Below are 13627 nucleotides of genomic sequence, written 5' to 3' on the forward strand. Positions count from 1 at the left end.
CCGCCTCCCCCCTTTTGGGACACAGGTGCTGGGCCATTGCTTTGGGCTGGGGGGGGCATCGGCTTCTTTCTGTTCAAAAAGGTTGCACCGGACAGTTGGCTGGCTTTGGAATCCTTACGGCACTGCCTGCCCACTCATCCCACTTTCTTAAGTAGGAGGTGCCCCAGGGTGAGGCTGTTGGGGCTGGGTGGTACAGAGTCTCCCTGGTTCTCAAGGCATTTTTGCCCCTTTCCAGATGGGCTGGCTTCCTTCCGTGCCTTCCTGCACACCGAATTCAATGAGGAGAACCTGGAGTTTTGGCTGGCATGTGAGGACTACAAGAAGATAAAGTCCCAGTCCAAGATGGTTTCCAAAGCCAAGAAGATCTTTGCAGAATACGTTACTGTCCAGTCCTGCAAAGAAGTGAGGGGCAGGAGTTGCTACCTGGCTTGGTTTAGTGGGGGGAGGGGGCGATGAGAGGCTGCTTGGGGTCAGCTGTGCTTGGATACAGCATGACCCATGAGTGCTCTGCCTGCATCTGGGGTGAGAAGGAAATCTGATGGGTGAAACGGAACTCAGAATCTGGAAACTCAAACTTGAGCTTTGCAGCTGAATGCTTGACTTGAGTCACACTGGTAAATCTTAACACAACACTTTGAGGCATTAGCCTGCAGAACCAAGCTACTTACACACATTTTTAACTAAATTCCATTTACGCATGCAGAAGGGAGACTGAATTGGAACAAAACGTGAACCTCTCTCTTCTTCCAAACAAAACTTACTTTCCTGTTTGAGGGTCTGCAAAGACTCATAAAGAGGCAGCCTTGTGGTGAGCAGGGCAAGAGCACATGTACACCAAGCAGCGTTAAAAAATGCTGGTTTTACGTCACTTTCCCTGTCATGGCTTCTCATTTGCCAAGGGCTGGGGGGGGGAGCCTTAGCAACCCCCATCCACTCCACCAAACAGAGCTGCAATTCCCAGCATTCCCTTGGAAAAGGGAACCACTCTGAATGTTGAAGCGCAGATAACGGTTCCTAGGAGGTTGGCTGGCTGGCTGCTGCGCAGATAATCCCATAGCCAATGGAGGCGTCGCCTGTGGTGCACTTGCACTGTTTGTCTACTGCAGACTCTGAACTGGAACTGGGGTTTTGTAGCCATCATTGCCTGTGAACAGAGGCTGTAGTGGTGGCCTGTGTGTGTCTGCCTTGCTTATTGTTTTTTAAGAAGGGGGACGGTGGGAGGGCTTTTTTTAGTTAGGAACGTAAGAAGTGACCTTACACTGAGTCAAAGCATTGGTCCATCTAGCTCAGTACTGCCTGCACTGACTGGCAGCAGCTCTCCAGGGCTTCAGGCAGAGGTTTCTCCCAGCCTAACCTGAGATCCCACCTGGGATTAAACCAGGGACCTTCTGCATGCCCAGATGTTCCACTCCTGAGTCTCTGTAACCCAGAACGGTTCTCTTGGGGAGTAGCGCCCCAGTTCCCACTGGGCTGCAGTGCCGTCTGTTCTGACCATCCACCCTCCCTCCTGCTGTAGTTCTTGAGCGGCAGTTTCCATCCTTTGGCGGGCTAAATGAACTGTTTTGCCATCGTTATCTGTCTTGTTCCTCTAGGTCAACCTAGACTCCTACACGCGGGAACTCACCAAAGAGAATGTGCAGAAGGTCACCAGGGGCTGCTTTGACCTGGCCCAGAGGCGGATCTACGGGCTGATGGAGAAGGACCCCTACCCCCGCTTCCTGCGCTCAGAGTTGTACTTGGACCTTGTTAACCAGAAGAAACCCAGCCCTCCTCAGCCGTAGAGGCTCCCAGGCTGGCCAGCTTCTCTTGGAAGACCCTTTTGGGAGGTGGATGTTTACATGGGATGGACAGCCTTTTTGGTAGGATGCCAGCCTGCACAAGAAGCCATAACTGCCCTCCGGAAGGGGCTCGGGGTTGGACAACCCAGCAGTCTGGCACTGTTCCATCCCAGAAACCTGCGTTGTCTCTCTGGTACGACACTGTCCTAGCAACCAGGGGCTAAGGGTTGGGGATCCTGCCAAACCACTGTGAAATTCAGAGCTGCCTTCCCTCCCCTGCCCCCCTACCCATTCTGGGGGTGCAGATACCATGGGATCCCTTTCTCAGCACAGACCAGGATTTGGCACCAAGAAGGCTTTAAGGGCACGCAGGCAAATGGAGCCCCTCCTTCCAAAGATATGCTAACAAAAGACTCCATTTCTGGGAATAATTAGCCCTTGGGCGTCTCTTGACAAAAGCTGTTCCTCTTTTTCTCTCTTGTTCTTCTCGCTAATGATGCTGATCTGTTCAAACTGCTTTTCTTTGCCCATCTGATTGTCGTCTGTCTCTCTAGGTTTATTTATTGAAATCTCGCTGGATACTCAGCAGGTTGCATCTGTGAGAGCTACTCAACTTCTGACTGAGTTTTTTCTCTTTAATTTAAGTGCAATGTTGTTGTTGTTCATGTGCCTCTTTGCCCTGTCCCCACCCCCCTCCAGAACTTTGCCTTGGAGTGAATGAGGATAAGTTCTGAGTGCGAGGTGCATCTCTTGTTGTTGTGATGTCTGTTCTCTTCCTACCTAGCCATGTTCTACCCCAGCAGCAGGCAGCTGGGTGGTTTGTAAAAAGGAGATTTATAATGGTATATTGTTGCCACAGTGGTAAACTTAATAAGGCCGTATAAATCTGATGCCTCTCTGTGCTGCACAGGGGAGAGGAGAGAGAGTGTGCGTGTGCGTGCGCTGGCTTGTTCATGTTTTGCTCCAGACCGGGCTCCTCTTTTGAGAAATCTGGTGGACAGTTGTTGGCCAAGTGCCCAGTTTACAATTCAAACCCATCTCTGCAGTTAGTTTTTTAAAAACTTTTTTTAATGTCATGGCTATTTAGGATAAATAAAGAGACAATAGAACTTCCTGGCTGCTCCCCCCCCCCCCCGTTTCTGAGCTGTGCTTAACTCCCAGGGGCAACCTGTGTCCTCAGACAGGAGCTTTTCAACTATTCCAAAGAGAGAATTGTGGCTAGGCTTCTTCATTTGGAAACTGGGCCTAAAATGAGGGGCTCCTGGGACCTGGCACCACCTGTCCAGCTGGCGTGTGCTCTTGGCCAGGGCTGGGAGGGCTGTCACCGGCTGCTCATCGTGATAAGTGGACCTGCAATAAACTGTTTTGTGGCTTTCCCTCAAGCTTTTCCCCCTCCTAACAGGGTTTTTTATGCTTCTGCAAAAGATGAGGTTCTCCAAACCTGCTCAGAGCAACTTGCCTGTTTCTTTACAGAAGCACAAACCCAAACAGAAATGGAGGGGCTGGTAGCTATGTGGGACCTTTGTGTCCAGAACCAGCATGACTCAGCAGTTGCGGGGGGGGCAGCTTTTCCCTTCAAGCCATTCCTTATTTATTTATTGCCTTCAAGCCATTCCTTGTGGGACCTTTTGGTCTGAGCTGTCTGGGCTGCCCTTCTCATGAGAATGAGAAGACTTGCTCCTCACAGCAGCCTGGACACTTGGCACCTTTGGGGCAGCTTCTCCCTCCCCTGTTCAAGTGGGAGCCATCAGGCATCCCAAAAGCCTTTCCAACTGGGTAGGACCTGCCTCCCTACAGGCCTGCTAGCTTGGTTTAGATTACAGGTGTGCAAGAGGCCACTTTCTTCACCCCTTGGATAAAAGGCTGCCATGGTTTCCAGCCCAAACAGATGACCCCTTTCCCCTGTGTGCAAGGTTTGAATAGGCCTCTGATTATCTATGTAGATACTGCTTGATTGTAACAGAGCCTCTAAGTGGTTTACAAAAAATATTTACTATTGTTAGAAACAAATAATCAAAAACATTTAAAAGACAAAATCAACAGTAAACTAAACAGATTCAAACTCGTCAACATCTAAATATTTGGATAGGCTCGCCTAAACAAAAATGTTTTAAGCCAGTGTCGAAAAGAGTACAGCAAAGGCACCTGCCTGGCCATAGGCAGAGTCCCAAAGTGTAGGTCCTGCCACACTAAAGGACTGTATGAGTATTATGTGGCAGCTGTGATGGTGGCAGTTTTGCAGACCAAAGCAGTCAAGTGAGCACGTATGGGGTAAAACAATTCTGCAAATAAGCCAGTGCCAAGCTTTAAGGGCCCTATACACCTTGAATGTGGCCCAGTAACAAATCTGTAGCCATTGCAGATCTCTGAGAAGAGGTGTTATATGCTGGCAGGCCCACATTCCTCACTAGCTGTAGTTTCCAGGTCAAGTGTAAGGGAGGCCGCACATGCAGCGCACTGCAGCAATCCACTCATGGAGTCACCAGTGCCTGAACTATGGTGAAGCTCTCCTGGTCCAGGAACGATCTTAGTTGCCTTATCAGGTGCAGCTGATTAAGGGCTAGACACTAAGGCTACCTGGGCCTCCAGTGACAAGGCTGGATCCCAAAGCACCCCCAGACTGCATACCTGCTCCTTCAGGGGGAGTGCAGCCCCCTCCAATTTCTGGGCCAGGGGAACCACTCCCCCACAGTGCCTCCATCTTGCCAGGATCCAAGCCCAGCTTATTTTCCCTCAACCATCCAATCACATCCAGGCCCACATTCATGTCTCGTACCCACAAGGTTCAGCCTCTTCTGATTCAGATGTTGCGGAGAGAAAGAGCTGAGTGTCATCAACGCACTGATGGCACTTGCCCCCAAAGTCCCAGTGGCTTCACATAGATATTAAATAGGATTGGAGGTACAATAGTGCCGTGTGGCACACCACAGCATAACTGTCAGGGAGCCGACAAGCACTCTCCCAGCGCTACTGTCTGCTCTTGGTCCCATAAGTGCCCCCAATTCCCATTCTACGGAGCTAGTCCAGGAAGATGCCACCTGGCCAATGGTATCACAAGCCGCAGAGAGATAGAGAAGCAAGGTCACTCTCTCCTCTGTCCTCCTGCTCTCCGTAAAGGTCATCCATCAGGACGACCGAGGCCAACTCAGTGGAGATGCTGCACTTACAGTTACAGTGGGAAGAGAAGGTGCAGCTGGCTGGCAGGTGTGTGTGCATGGAGGGGAGCTGCTTGTGGCTCCTCCAGCGTGATCCCCCAGGTGTGGCCCATGGCTGGTTCTTGACAATGGAGAAATGGTTCTGGAGCCAAACCCTAGTGCCCTGCTGTCACACTTGGGTCACTGGCTCCATGACCTTGGGCACTCTGGTGATCCTTGGTTAAAACTGGCATAACTTACAAGCCTGTCAGGAAAGTTCTTGGGAGATCGCTGGGAAGAACTGCTGTGTAAATGCAAAGGATTCACACAACCAAAAATGATGATTTATGTTCTGGAGAGAGGGAGGAGATAGGGCTGTGCTCCCCACCCACCCTCTCTATCAGCCTGCTGGCTTACAGATTAGATAATACACCTAAAAATTCTCCCCCGCCCTGTCCATTTCAGTTCTTCCAATTTCATCTTCACTCGCAGGCAGCCTAGCAGGCTTGGCTCAGGTTCATTCTTGGCCTTGGGCTCCGGGCGCTTTCAAACCGAAAAGGCCAGGCCTTGAGCGATTATGTCCCCAATGCACAGCCAGCCTTCTCTTGGGGGCTCTCAAAAGGAACAAGAGAAGCCTCTCGGAGTGGCTCTGCTCATTTGCTACGTTCATTTGGACGAGGCGCAGGAAAAATGTCATTTCATTTTCCATTTCCTTGATCGCCATTTTTTAGAAAACAAATCCACTGGGTTATTTTTAGGGGTTGGAGAGGGGGGGTTAGGAACAACAGGCCTGCTAAGCAAATAAGAGCCTGGCCTCTTGTTTCCCCTGCCTGAGAAATGTGTATGGGGGACCCCACAGCAGGAGACGGGCTTTCCTCCAGCTTTGGATGGCCCAGCTTTCATGAAGCCCTTGAAGGATTGCGCTGGCCTTAATTAGAGCAGAGGTAAAGCCACGCTAATTGCTATCGCTTCATCCTAGCTTGCTCAGCTCCTAGTGATCAGAGCACCTAGTTTCTCTTCGGCTTGTGGCTGGACAAGGCAAAAAAATGTCCAAGTGCCATGCTCCTTTAAGTAAAATTCTCGTGTGGCACATGTTTTGGGGAGTGTGTACAGGTCAGGGCAGTAAAATAAAAATGTAGGGCTGGCAAAGGTACAGACGGGCCACCCTAAGTTACCAAGATGCTGGTGCTCCTATGGGGGGAAGCACTTTCCTTGTGCAGAAAGCCCCACATTCAGTCCCTGGCCGCATCTCCAGTTTAAAAGGCTCTTTGGTATCGGGATGGGCAGTCCTCCCCCTCCCTCTGCCAGAGACCCTGGCAAGTCCACTGCCACTCACAGCGGGCAATGCTTCCGGGGGGGAGGGAGCTGTGCTCTTAGGAGGAAAGATGGGAGTGTAATGATGGACAGGAATATTTGGGGAGGATTTGTTGGTTTTTTGCCCCCCTCCCCTAACCCTTGAATATAGTGTCCACAAATGAAAGCAGATGAAAAATTACTGTTGGCAGATTCAAACACCAGTTGGAATTGACTGCCGGAAACGTGGTGGTGATGGTCCCCAGTTTAGATGCCTTTCAGATGGGATTGGGCAAATTCATGGAGGAGGTGAGTTTTGTCAGGTGCCAGCTGTCAAGCTGGAACTTTCAGGGTTAGAGGCAGACAAAGAGCCAAAGAACACTGAGACAAACCAAGGGCGAGGCACTCCCTTCAAGCCCTGCGTGTGAGCTTCCTGGAGGCATCTGTTTGGCTCCAGCTGGAAGAAGATGCCTGGCCGAGTGGTGCGCCCCCTTTGGTTTGATCTGGCTGGACTGCTCTCGCATGCAGCCTTAATTCCTTTCTTCCCCCAAAAGAACAGCGCTTTGGTCACTGTTGGCCAGAACAGAAGGCAGCAGCAAGCTGAGGTCTTAGGGCCCAGCGGGCTAGAAAGCAGGTGCATAGTGGTCCTTTGTAAGTAAAAGGATGACTGACTGAGTGAGTGGAGAAAGAGCTTGGAATAATTTAAGGCTGGCCAGCAGACATACAGCATGTGAGCACATCCAGATACACGCATGCACATACCCACCCTTTGGAGGGGTCTCTGCAGTTTGATGCTGTTTCTCATTTAAACTGGAGCCAACCTAAAAGCCACCAGAAGGAAGGCTGGGGGCGGGGAGGGGACCACTTCTCAGTGCTTTTTTCCAGCCACTTAAGGCACCCGGCAGGCCACTTTTATGCCTTCCTCCTGGCTCTGGTGGCCCTCTGCCAAGACTTCATTGCTTCATTGCAATTCTTAGCAAGTCAAGGTTGTTTTCACATGGTGAAAAACAGCTTGTGCCGCAAAGGCTTTTTCAAGCAGGTTATAAGTAAATAATTATACAGCCACAAGAGCTGAACTGAAAATACCCCCATGCCATTCTGCTGCTTCCCATAAGCTCATTTCAAAACAAAATCTTCCAAAATGTCTAGTCCTGAACCCAGAAACAGTTCAAAAGATGCTTGCTTAACAACCCTCTAGGTTTTCATGGCGATACACAAAACACTCAGAATCCAGACTTCAAAGTCTGAAACAGGAGTAAAAAAGTCCAGACCCCTGCTGGGCTTTTTTCTGTCAGTGGTCTCATAATTTGTTGAAATTATTTAAACATGTTCACAGAGTGCCTGTATATAGCTCCGATTACTGACCTTGCCCCATCCTCTGGCCTTCATCCTCTGCTGTTTAAAAAATGCCTGGCTGATTTTTAATTAATTTAAGAAATTTAACATTGGAGTCCATGATAAGCACACGCATGCTCAGTAAGAACCAACTGTTATAGTTCTAAAAGCCAGACTCACAGCTGTTTGGCTTGGCTAATCGGCGCCACACCCAGGGCCAGCGCCAGGCATGACTAGGCCCTTGGGCACCAGTCTGTCCTTGGCCTGCAGCACTATAGCCTAACCCCCCTTATATAGGCACCATGGGGTTAATAAATCCATCCACGCATTCCACCTACTTCTCCCATTCCTGTGAATGATGTGCATGCTTACCATCAACCAAGATGGCACAGGGGGTGTCGGACCCTTAGGGAAGCCCCTGCCACAGTCTTGGTTAATGGCAGGCATGTGCATGCAGTGCATATGTCATTCACAGGGATGTAAGAGGTAGGTGGGGCATGCGTGCAGGCTAATTGAAGCTTGCCCATATTGGGGGGGTGCCTGGGAGTTCCCTCAGTGATTTGGATTCCTGCATTGAGCAGGGGATTGGACTTGATGGCCTTACAGGCCCCTTCCAACTCTACAATTCTATGATCTGTGACAGGGTCGGGAGCCAATGCTGCCACAGATCACGGAACAGGAGTGCTACCCTCCCATCCTAAGGAGGGCCCCTTCTGGGGCACAGGGCCCTCAGCCAGGGCCTGACCTGGCCACCCTCTGACACCGGTCCTTGCCACATCCACACCAGACACTGATTCCACTTTAAACAGTCCTGGCTTCCCCCCAAGAATCCTGGGAACTGTAGTTTGTGAAGCGTGCTGTAAGCTGTTAGGAAATTTCTAATCCCCTCACAGAGCTCCAGTGGCCAGAGTGGTTTAATAGTCAGCCCCTCTTCTGGGGATTGTAGCCCTCTGTGGGGAATAGGGCATTTCCTAGCAACTCTCAGCACCCTTCACAAACTACACTTCCCAAGATTCTTTGGGAGAAGCCATGACTGTTGAAAGTGGAAACCAAACCAACTTTGGTTTAAATTTGGGTAGGAGACTACATGTACTTGCTGCAGAATAAAAAGGTGGGGGAAACCCTGAAAAATAACAATACTGTTAACTATTTTACTTTTGGAAAGGAAAGAGGCTTCCCCTCTGCCCGCCCACCCAATTTCCTCCCCCTCCCTCCCCCAGGTCAGTTTCACCTATCCTAAACATTTATTGCACAGGAGTAAATCCAATTGAACTCAATATGCATGCAAATAAATCCATTCTCAGCAAACGTGCATATGATCCTATTTCTTACCTCTCAGATTAAAAAGCAGAGTAAAAAAAAAAACCCTTCCAGTTTAAGAACTTACTTATAGCCAGTAGATATTTCTATCAAACTTTAAAAAGCAGGGAAATGGACAGTTATAGTGAATGCACCAGGGGAGCAGAAGGTCTGACCTCCTCTCTGAGATATTGCACTGCCCTACAAATTTGTCAAAATGCAAAGACAGTTTGGGTTGGTCTTTCACAGACTAATCCACTTCATGTGCAGCTTGGAAGAATTGCCTGTAGGCAAATTCGGAAGTGCACGGCCCCCGTCATGACAGTCATGGTGCTGTATGAGGGTAACTTTATGTGGACCATGCACATTAAATGGGAACACAAACGCACTCACCTCCAGCGTGGCCAACCCCAGAGTGGGTGTGCTGGTGTACAGCAGTGTGCCTGCCTTGCACAAAGCAGCCTCACTGTGCCCAGAGCCCCAAGTGTCCCCATGCCACATCTGCCTCGCCCAAGCCAGTGGGAGTTTACTGTCTCAGAGCAAGGCTCCACTTTGATGAATGGGACTCACTTCTGAAGAAGTGGGTCACCGGATGGCCACGTTTGCCTTTTCACCTCAGGAGACTAGCAACGACATCCAGTCAGGGTTTGAGCCGGGAGTCACTTTGGACCAAATTGCAGGCCGAAAGTGGGCGAGGTTATCCTCCTCTCCACGGCCAAGCTGGCTCCACCCCAAACAGTCAATTGGTGCCCCCAGGATGTAAATGCTTCCATGTAATCAAATGTGGGCTTTTCCCCAGGCAACAGCCTGGCATAGGCCTGGTCTGTCTCACTTCCCTTCTGCTGGTTCAGAGCTGTTCTTTTTGGCACAACCCATTGGCTTAGACCACTGAACGTGGCCTTCCCAAGTGATGCTGTGAGCCTCAGCACAGGAGCTTCCTGGAGCTCCCATGCAATGCCAGCCTGAGGCTGCTCAGGCCCACCTGCAGGGCTGGCACGAACCGGCAGTCAGAGAAAAACCTCCTGGAAATCAATGGTGTTGCTTTCAATGCAGCCCAGGTGTCCAAAGGGTGAGGAGAGAGGAGAGTAGTTTGGTGGACAGACTCACCTACTCCCCCACCCACCCAAAAAATCTGAAGCGGGGTGGCCTGGCTGAGGGCACACGGAGCGTCTCTTGGTGGGCAAGAGTGGAGCAGCGCCTGGCCTGCCCCTCTCTCTGAACCGCTCCATTGACACACATGTTCCCATGAACTCATTTTTGCTGCAGCCTTATGAATGCAAGGAGGGCAATTCACTGGGGCCGTTCTCTTCGATGAAGGGGCACATTGTTCCACAGAGAGTCTCCCTCCCGCAAGCCTCTTCCAGAGACCAAAAATACACTGAAGCAGCTATTGTTGACAGAGGAGCCTTGTGAGAAGAAGCATAGCCAGATGTGGGCACTCGGGGGCAGGAGAAGGCTGCTGGTCCTGCAGAAGGGCGATGTGGGGAAAATCCTCCCCTCCCCAGCCCTCAAGACCTACACAGGGAGTAAGAGAAGGCAGACAGAAACGGGGAGGAGGAGGATTTCCTTTTGTTGTTTACTTAATATTTAGTGTTTATGTAGCTCATTTTCAATATCTGAACGTGCTCTGCCTGCTTTAGCTCAAGCCATCCTAACAACAGCCCTCTAAGGCAGGCAAATGTCATTATCCCCATATTGTGGAGCCATAAACCACTACACAGGTCACCTCCTCTAGTCAATGGCTGTTCAGAAGCACCTTTGAGGTTAAGGGGAGGTGACTGGCCTCCCTGCAGTTTCTTGCTGGGTGATGGCAAACAGCTGGAGCTCCCCATTGGGTGGCCAATGGAAGGGCTTTCAGTGGCTACTGTGGGGAGCACACAAGGGCCCAGGGTGACACGGCTGGGCTTGTATATAACTACGGGCCAAGTGGTCCGTGATCTCTGGTGGCCCATGAAGTCGTATCACTCATGATAGAGCCCCTTCCAAATTTTTGTTAGGGTCTGACCAATGCCACACTCAAGACCAGGCCTTCATTTCTAGAAAAATACATGCTGGGGCTGAAAACCTCCCTCCTCTGATCTAGATGCCTTTCTCCCTAATTCCTGACATATGCCTACTCAATTACAAATTTTATTTTTTAAAGTTTATTTAAAATATTTCTATCACACCCTTCCGCCCTAAAATAGGGCATTCAGGGCAGCTACGTACTCTGCGCCGGCTCAAGAATACTTTAACCCATTCTCATTTCCTTTGCGATCAAGTCCAGCCCAATGGCCAAGAGTCTCCACTGTGAACTAGGACGCCTCCAGTTCAAAACTCAACTCTGCCATGCATTTCTGAGAAGGCCTGGCCGATACTTCTCAGCCTACCTTACAGGTTCGGTGTAAGGATTAAAACACACGGTGTGCTTGGAGCTATATACATGCTAAGCAGTCTTCATTCACAGATTCCAGGTTATTGCATCCATCCATGGAGGGCTGGAACAAGTCCTCCCCTGTGGACAAAATATATGTAAGAGGAGCTGAGCATTGTTTCCTGCAGGATGCGGTCCTCAGTGTTGTATCCAAGAGGTTGCTGAGGGAAAGAGGGAGAGGAGATGTGGATGTATTCTGGAGGGTTGATGCCCAGATGGAAGGAAAAGGCCAGCGCGTGCCCCAACACATCCTTACAAAAACACCCTCCAGAGGACAATATGTTTGTGTGCTTGGGAGCATCAAGAAAGGCTCAGAGGCAGCATGACCCAAGTTTGGTTTCCTTTGGGGGGGGAGCTCAAGAGTCGTATTGGAGTTCCTGTAACATTTGCTTTATTACAAACAGAGAGGCAGACCGTGAGTGGGAGGCAAGAGCAGTCTCTCCACCAAGGCAGAAGAGCTGCCACTGCTGCTCCACCCATCAGATCCCCATAGAGAGACCCTCCGCTCCATCTCTGAGTAGCTTCGGCTAAATCAGGGGTGATCTGATTCTGTTCACATTGGAGGGGAGGCAGATTTTTTCTCTACTCTTTCTCATCCCGCCCCCCCCTTACATCAGCTCCAGACTCTGATGGGCGCCTCCTGTCTCCTCACCACTCACTCCCACTGAAAAACCCCAGTCTGGACAATGATGGACCAGAACTCTTCCTAACAGAGAAAACGGGCTGTGTGTGAAGGGTTTCCCCAAATAGAGGGTTATTACCAAACCTTTCTAAAAGCCTTCTGCTAACCAACAACAGGCTCCAGGCTCCAGTGATAGCCTCAAAGGCAGCCCTGTGATTTCTGCCTCCCTTCCTGTTTCCAGACACAGGCAAAATGATGTGGCTCGGCCCTCATGAAAGAGAAGCATCACGTGGTCCCAGGATAGAAAACTCTGAAGTCAAATGTACAAAAACATTGGAGGGACTCCTTTCTCCAAAGCCTGGTTCTGCATTTTTTAAAAAAAGAAAGTGCTTTTGGCTCAGTTTGCTCCCGCCCAGCCCCAAAGCAGAGACAACCGCTTTTGGGGTAGGCAAATCACAGAACAATCTCCCACACAGCAAGTGGAAAGCACAGCCAAAGATCTCAGCCTGGAGATATTTGTGTGCTCTGCTGGATGCTCCTGGGTGCCCCAATTCTGAATCATTGGAATACTGGAAAAGCACCCCGAGATGCTTGGACTGAAAGGAGAAGAGCAGGGGCCCATTGCTTGAACGCTGGACACAGGGCCAGGTGTGGCATTTATGAACTGGGCCGGTTCAATGTAAGCCGGTTTCCTCGGGCAAGGGGGAGGGAGAGACCCTTTTCCAGTATGTAGCAGTTCTGGGTTGATCCCATACGGCAGATATAAACTGTAGATGTTTTAAACGTGTGTTGTATTTGTTTGTGGAAGGTCCCAGGTCCAATCCCGCCGGTGGCATCCCCGGGCAGGGCTGGGAGTCTCCTGCCTGAAACCCTGGGGGCCGTTGCTGCCAGTCAGTGCAGCCAAGACTGAGCTAGGCAGACTAAAGGATTTGACTTGGTCTACGGTCCTAAGAATGCAAAGAGAGCGAAGTTCGGCGCATGTGCTGAAGGGTGGGCAAGGCACCTTAGCAATACATTTCATGAAGCCCCCCCTTTCCCACCATAATTTGAGCACAGATTATAAGAAAGGGATATATATTATCCAAGACGGCAGAGACCACTCTAAGAGAAATTCAGATTCGTGAGCGGGTCAGACAATTCACAATGGCAAAATGCAAGCCCTTTCCCACCCACCATCCACAGATGCACTCATGACCTCAGCTCTGTTCTGACTGCCCTAGAGCCAGCCAGGGAAGAAGAGTTGGTGCTGCTAAGAGAGGGCTGGGTGGCTAGCCAGCTGTGGCACCCCCTCCTCGGACCTCAGTTCCCTGTTGGAAGTAATTACAGAGAATGCCATTCACAGCCTTTGTGCAGATCTGCACCGGCGCTTCCTCCTCAACAGGCGCTGCAACTCTGCACTTCCCAAGCTGTGGCATCCACTGCCCCTTAACAGAGTCCCTCAAGGCGAAGATCCATTCTGACAGAGAATCTTCCAAAGAGGGAGATCCACCTGCTGCACAGTGTGCCTGATCTGCCTTTCCCAATGCAAATTGCCTGTGCTGCTCCATCGAAACTGGCCTGGTCTGCACATGCAGCAGCAGGAGGTGGTCTTGTCATGTGGTGTGGTGGGCTAGGCCACGTGAGAGGGGCCATTTTTACGTGCTCTCGCTCTCTCCTTGCCTCCCCCCCCCCAGTTAAAATTAAAAATGGTAAAAATCTCCCTGCAAACAGACAGGGACCCAGCTGAGCTCAAGTCTATATCCCTGATGTATTG

At 50.5% G+C, this 13627-nt stretch overlaps 1 protein-coding gene across 7 annotated transcripts in view; it reads left to right on the forward strand.

Annotated features, from left to right (window-relative positions):
* The window catches only part of RGS3 (regulator of G protein signaling 3), a 112013-nt gene extending 109122 nt beyond the window's left edge, over positions 1 to 2891 (forward strand). For all 7 annotated transcript variants that reach the window (XM_061604392.1, XM_061604393.1, XM_061604394.1 and 4 more), the window contains 2 exons: positions 236 to 402; positions 1593 to 2891. In XM_061604392.1, the coding sequence (XP_061460376.1) occupies positions 236 to 402; positions 1593 to 1781 (356 nt within the window). In that variant the 3' untranslated portion in view covers positions 1782 to 2891. The remainder of the gene's footprint in view (positions 1 to 235; positions 403 to 1592) is intronic.
* Positions 2892 to 13627: the final 10736 nt, after the last annotated feature.

Source organism: Rhineura floridana, chromosome 20 (assembly GCF_030035675.1).
Source record: "Rhineura floridana isolate rRhiFlo1 chromosome 20, rRhiFlo1.hap2, whole genome shotgun sequence".
Lineage (NCBI taxonomy): Eukaryota > Metazoa > Chordata > Lepidosauria > Squamata > Rhineuridae > Rhineura > Rhineura floridana.